The sequence below is a fragment of the Lupinus angustifolius genome, unplaced genomic scaffold (genome assembly GCF_001865875.1).
Source record: "Lupinus angustifolius cultivar Tanjil unplaced genomic scaffold, LupAngTanjil_v1.0 Scaffold_88_84, whole genome shotgun sequence".
NCBI classification, from domain to species: Eukaryota; Viridiplantae; Streptophyta; class Magnoliopsida; order Fabales; family Fabaceae; genus Lupinus; species Lupinus angustifolius.
In genome coordinates, this window is record NW_017724435.1 from 13,826 (window position 1) to 20,491 (window position 6,666).

At 29.7% G+C, this 6,666-nt stretch overlaps 1 protein-coding gene across 1 annotated transcript; it reads left to right on the forward strand.

The window, feature by feature from the left end:
• Positions 1–361: 361 nt before the first annotated feature.
• On the forward strand, positions 362–3,320 carry LOC109339690 (WAT1-related protein At5g07050-like). Its single transcript, XM_019577181.1, has 6 exons — positions 362–689; positions 801–863; positions 970–1,086; positions 1,389–1,800; positions 2,270–2,421; positions 2,902–3,320. Exons 1-6 carry the CDS (start codon positions 487–489, stop codon positions 3,134–3,136), a joined length of 1,182 nt encoding a protein of 393 aa, XP_019432726.1. The 5' UTR covers positions 362–486; the 3' UTR covers positions 3,137–3,320.
• Positions 3,321–6,666: the final 3,346 nt, after the last annotated feature.

The window sequence follows — 6,666 nt, forward strand, 5'->3', positions numbered from 1 at the left end:
ATATATATGTGTGTGTAATTTTAATATAAATATAAAAAAAAGTATATATTTTAATTATTAGAGTTAGATGGACCTAGTCAAAAGTAAGTCTATTAGTCCATTCAAATATAGATATAGATGCATATTTTATAATCATATAGTATATTAGGTTTTTAAACAAACTAACAGACCAGACTTTTAAATAGGTTAGGCCTAGACTTTAAATTTTTTTAAACATGTTAACATATCAGATCCAGACTTTTATATGTTATATAGACTTAGATCTATTTAAAGGAAAGTCTGGTATGGCCTGACCGTTTCTGTCCAAAGCATGAGCGTGAGATTCACACACTCCCTTATAAATACTACTCAGCTGGGTAACATTTTCACTTAGGAGACACAAACGACAAGAAGTGTTCTTTCGTTGTACCCAACCAAGTTCCTAGTTTTGAGCACCACCCTTTTCTTTTCACACACCAAAGAGAGAGAGAAAAGGCAAAACAAAAAATGGAAGTAGATACATGTTGTGGAAGTTTTTACCAGAAATGTAAGCCTTACATAGCTATGATTTCACTGCAATTTGGTTATGCAGGAATGAACATAATCACAAAGGTTTCACTCAACCGTGGGATGAGTCACTATGTGCTTGTGGTTTATAGACATGCTTTTGCTACAGCAGCTATTGCTCCCTTTGCTCTTGTCCTAGAGAGGTACCTACGATTCATTCATATAGAAAAAAGTAGTGGTAGAAAACTACTTCCTTTCTTAATTTCAATAATTGAACGATTTTCTGATCACACTTTCTTTATTGTTTTTGACAGAAAAGTGAGGCCAAGGATTACATTTCTTATGTTCATGCAAATGTTTGTGTTGGGTCTTCTTGGGTTAGTACTTAGTACTCTTCTCCCTCTAAAACTTGGTGGTCATTGTAATAATATATTCATTTTATAAACATGGTCTGAGATTTTATGTTTTCTTCTGTTCTTATAGGCCTGTGATTGATCAAAACTTATACTATATAGGGTTGAAATTTACTTCCCCAACATATTCATGTGCTTTAAGCAACATGCTCCCTGCAATGACATTTGTAATGGCAGTAATATTCAGGTATATTATTTATTCGAGTAAAGACCTATTTTAGTCTTTTACAAATTTTGTGTATAAAATTCTCAAAATAGTCTACAAAAATATTAAATATGTGACAAATAGTCTTTTTCAGCACTTTTTATAACCATAATATGGACTATTTTGACACACATTCATGATTTTTGAATACTAATTTGAATTTCTTCCTGGGATCAAGTTGGTACACTTGAATTTTTTTACATAAAATGAGTATACTCTTTTTATCTTATTCTATCAAACATAATTATTTAGTTAATCTCATTTCTATGCTTGGGATAAATTAGGATGGAGAAGTTGGACATGAGAAAACTAAGATGCCAAGCAAAAGTGATTGGAACTATAGTTACAGTTGCAGGAGCCATGCTAATGACATTGTACAAAGGGAAAGTCATAAACTTTTTCTGGTCTCAGTACATGCACCACCCTAGAAACTATGTACCTGAGAACACTACTAGCTCTGGTGAAAAAGAATGGGTTAAGGGTTCTGTTCTGCTCATAATTGCTACCCTTGCTTGGGCTTCTTTCTTCATTCTTCAGGCAGTGACCTTAAGAAGATATTCTGCTCAGCTTTCACTCACTGCCATAGTGTGTTTCTTGGGAACATTACAATCAACTGCAGTTACCTTTGTCATGGAGCAAAAGCCTTCTGCTTGGTCAATTGGCTGGGATATGAACCTATTTGCTGCAGCTTATGCTGTAAGTCTTTCTATATATAATTTTTCAACATCATATTAGTGATTTAAATTGCGGATCGTATCACTGTGATACGGTCGCAATAGTGTGGTCGCAGTGATTGCCATAACCGTATCACACTACAATTGTGATCTGACACCGAATCGTAATTCGCACCAGGCTGCATTGGACCATATTGAATTCAAAATATTTTTTTTAATTACAAAATAATTCACACTGTAACGGATTACATCAACCATAATGACCTCAACCGTGACCGCAATAGCAATTTAAATTACTGCATCACATATTATGTTGTTGACCCTTACATCAATTTCATAATCAATTGATATACCTGTAACACACATCATTAATAAGAAATTTGTACTTTGCTAATCGATGTAAAATGATGTAAAATAAGTTGTTTGCACAAATCCTTTTCGTGATTATGAATTATATGGGAGTTTAAATCGATGTATAATTTGGTGAACAGGGCATAATATCATCAGGCATTGCATATTATGTTCAAGGGATTGTCATGCAAGAAAGAGGACCTGTTTTTGTCACAGCTTTTAGCCCTTTGATGATGATCATTGTAGCCATCATGGGATCTTTCATCCTAGCAGAAAAAATATCGCTTGGAGGGTAAGTCTAAGTCCTTATTCACACACCCATCAATGTTTCCAATGAACATTTTTGGTTTAGCATAAAGTGTGACAGTGATTTCTATAGTTTTCTTATTAGCTTCAAATTGCGGACCCATCACTTGGTGCGACTACAATATTGTAGTTGTCGTTATCGCCAAATTATAATGATGTGGCCGCAACGGACCATATTTGGATCGTAACACAACTGCATTGGGCCGCATCAGACTACAATCGATATCAAAAATATTTTTTTTACTCATAGAATAATTCACACTGCAACGGCTAACCCATATCGCAACAGCACAGCTGCAATGACCACAATCGCAATATCCGTAACCGCAATTTAAAAAGTTGTTCATTTACATGAAACATTGCTATAAAGTTTTTAATTTCTGAAACAGTTGTACATAGATAATAGTTAATGGTTTTTGTGTGCAATTGTAATTATTGATGTGGGTTTATCTACTTATGATTATAGGGTCATTGGAGCTATTGTAATTGTGATGGGACTTTACTCAGTTCTGTGGGGAAAATACAAGGAGTATAAAGAAAAGGATGCAGAGATAGTGACTATGGCAATTAAGTGCTGCACAGAAGAAAATGTGAGGATGGAAACTGTGATGGAAGATGATGAAGCAAATGACATTGAGATGCAAAAGGGTGAAGCTTCCAAAGAGTCAAAGCTGAACTCAATAATAGAGGCTGAAAAATGAAAGTGATACTGAGAGCAAAGAAATTGAAAGCGGTTTTTGTGCACCTTTATTCTCAATAACACCATCTTTCCTGGGAAACTTAGCTAGAACTTTTTTTGGGTGGTTTGAGTAGGACCCCTAATGTGGGCCTTGTGGTCCATGGTGAAAGGAAAATCAAGAGATTGCATAATTTTCTCTTTCATCACTCACCAAGATTTTTTATTTTTTAGTTTAGAATATAGTCGGAGTTTAATATTTATGTAATATTACTGTAAAGTTTTTTACACGATTGTTACATCATTTATTATTTATTTGTGTATTATATGTTCAGTAGCCGATTTTGAAACAAAGTTTAGTGAGAGCAAAAATGTTTAATTATAACTTATAATTAAGATGGGTAAAAATATATAAAGAAATACATAAAGAAATATATATAATTGTTTCAAAGTTTTAAAATAACATATTAATTTTAAATAAAAATAATCAACAATTAAAGACTTAAAAGAAAGATATATATTCATTTAAAGTGTCTTAAACTCATCAATGATTGAATTAAAGACACAATTTTTGGCTATTTCATTTTCAATATAAATTATAATATTCTCAACAAGAAATTTATTTTATCTTATTATACAATATTGTTTGGTTGTTGTTGTTGAAAATTCTCCAATAGCTAAACCATAATAGTTAAGATGAGACGAACAACTCGATCAAGTAAATAATATTGAAATTGACATGAATGACTAGCTACATCAACAATAAAATATTAAAATTGACAACTCAAGTTAATCTTATATTGCTCATTTAAATACACAGGGTAGAATTTTTGCACAAAAATATATATATTATCAATATTAAATAATTTATAAAAGCTCTTATGATCTTATGACTTTTGCACATAGTATTATAAGTAATATTAATAAATATACATATAAGAGAATTTATTCATTATCTATAATTTTTTAAAGGACTATTCAAACTACATTGTACATATTTATCAAGCGACCAATTGAAAAAAAAGTTTGAACTCCAATGAGTATTTTATGAAGATATCATTTTAGTGTAGGTAAAAAGATAAAAATAAGAGAAAAAATGCATGCACTCAAAGTGTATGAATTTTATATACTGTCATCGCATCAATGACTCTTTAAAAAAGTAATACAAGTGAATGATAAATAATCTATTGACTGTATATAAATCTTTATATTGATAATGCATCAATATTACATTCATAAAATAATAGATTAATACTTTTAAAAAAAAAAAAATTCAAGGGGTAGTTGCCTCCACCTGCCCCAACAATGATTCGCATATGCATAAGTTCAATTCATGTTATAGTAGATCTATTTTAAAGAATTATGACTGTCGACCCACATTTTGTACTTGTCAATTCACATTCTTATTTTATGTTATTAAATATTCAATTTTTATATATTTCATTTTAGAAAAGTAGAATATTTTTTATCATGTGTACTTTATGTTATAATTTTTTGTATTTATTATAATGTCCAATTTAAGGTGAGATAAATGTTTATTGTGTTAATAGTGGATACCGGTAATTATATGATTTTTTTGTATAAATTAAAAAATGTTAATGGCGAAATAGAGAATTGAAAATTAATTCATGATAATAGTTATATCATGTGCCTTTATATATAGTATAATAATGTAAAATTATTTGGTATAGTATGTGATATAATTGCTGATATCTGATTGCAAACCTCATTGTGGCTTTAAGGGTTGACTTGGCTGGATTTTGTTATATGCAGAAAATTCATTTGCTGGTATCAAGGGTTTAATGAAATACATGAAAATTCATTTAATTTCAGCATCTGGTTCTGCTTCTTTGGCTCGTAATTGATCTAATTTGAGCTAAAACTTATATTGTCATATTAAATGCGAGCTTTCTTCTGATTGGAAGAATATTTATTACAAGAATATTTAAAGAATGGCAAAGTAAAGGTAAGGCACCACTATCTCATAGAATTTAAGAGTGGCATAATCCACGTAGATACAAATTCATGTTACATGTGAACAAAAGTTTACTTCCGGAGTCACAAGAGAAAGGAATTTTCAGTCTACCCAGGTTAGAAACTGTAGTTAAGATAGGTTAGTGTTATTTCTATAAATGTTATGAAACATTAGTCGCAAGTCAAATAAGAAGATGTTTTTATATTAGGTTTAATCAGTTTAAATGGTTAAATTGTCTAGTCTGATTGGGTGATTCAATACATAATTAATATTTTTTATTTATAAGTATATAATTATATATAAACGTAAAATTTTATATAATTAATAATTATGTATAATTATATTGAAGTAAAATTTCTTCATCTTTTTCTGGATCAGATTAAAACAAAATATTAGAGCAGTTTTATATTTTTTTAATTTTTAGGTAAATCGTTAAGTTTACTTTCCGAGTTAATTTGGTTTAACCAGATTTAACACAGTCGGACTGGAATTTCCCTGATTCAAAGTGACTCATCTCTCATTCGATTAAGACTGCAAACCAAAGCCATTTTCAAGTCTAGTCTATAATCAAATCAATCTAACTGTATGGCCAATTCTCATGACAATGATTTGTATAGTTAAAATTTGACATTTTTTCATACAATATATTAACTTATTTCTAATGACTTCTCTTCTTTGATCTGTGCATATATTTAGAAAAAGAAAGGCGGTATTTGGTACGGTTCTGAAAACCACGTAGGTTGAACCGGAAAATGAGTAAATCAACTCTAATATTAATAGAATACATCAATTATATGGGTTATGTAATCATGTTATTAAAAATGGATTAAAACTAATTATACTATCCAATTTTCATTTGCTACTAGGTAACATATATAGATAATTGATTGAAAACCAATTAGAGCGCTTTATGACCATACATATCTCAGATGGAGAGGAAATCAAGTTGGAGTGCAATTGGGAAATGCGAGAAGCGAGATTCAAAGCACTTCCTTCTAAACATATTTATATAAATAAGCAAATTTCCTAAAAAAGAATATCACAAAAACTAAAGGAAAAAAAGTTGTCCCAAATTTGATAATAAAAATACATAGATGAAATTCGATGTATACAAACTTCTAAAATCTATGAGCATAATACGCTGAACATTTCTTTATTATTTCCATTCATTTTTTCATGCCATCAGCTAGAAATGTTTTAATTAATTTTAAGTAGAAGGATAAAGTTAAATCAAAAAGAATATAGGTACTAATAATGTTAAAGTCTTTTAAATTGTCACTGTATTATCTATCATTTATATTTAATATGTAATCATTATTGATTCTTAAATACAAGTAATGCAAATAAATAGTAAATGATGCATATGTTATATATAGATTTTTACACTAATAAATCATAAATATTGCACTATAAAGTTAATATTTAAAACTTTTTTCTAAAATCTGTAAAGCTATAGCACCTGGATGATAACTTAAGCTAACTTTTGATTCTGCTTAATTAATTAAGAAGTATAAAATATTATTCACTGAATTTCAAATCTAAAGCGTGTCAGGTTCTCTCTTATCTCTGAATAAGTATCC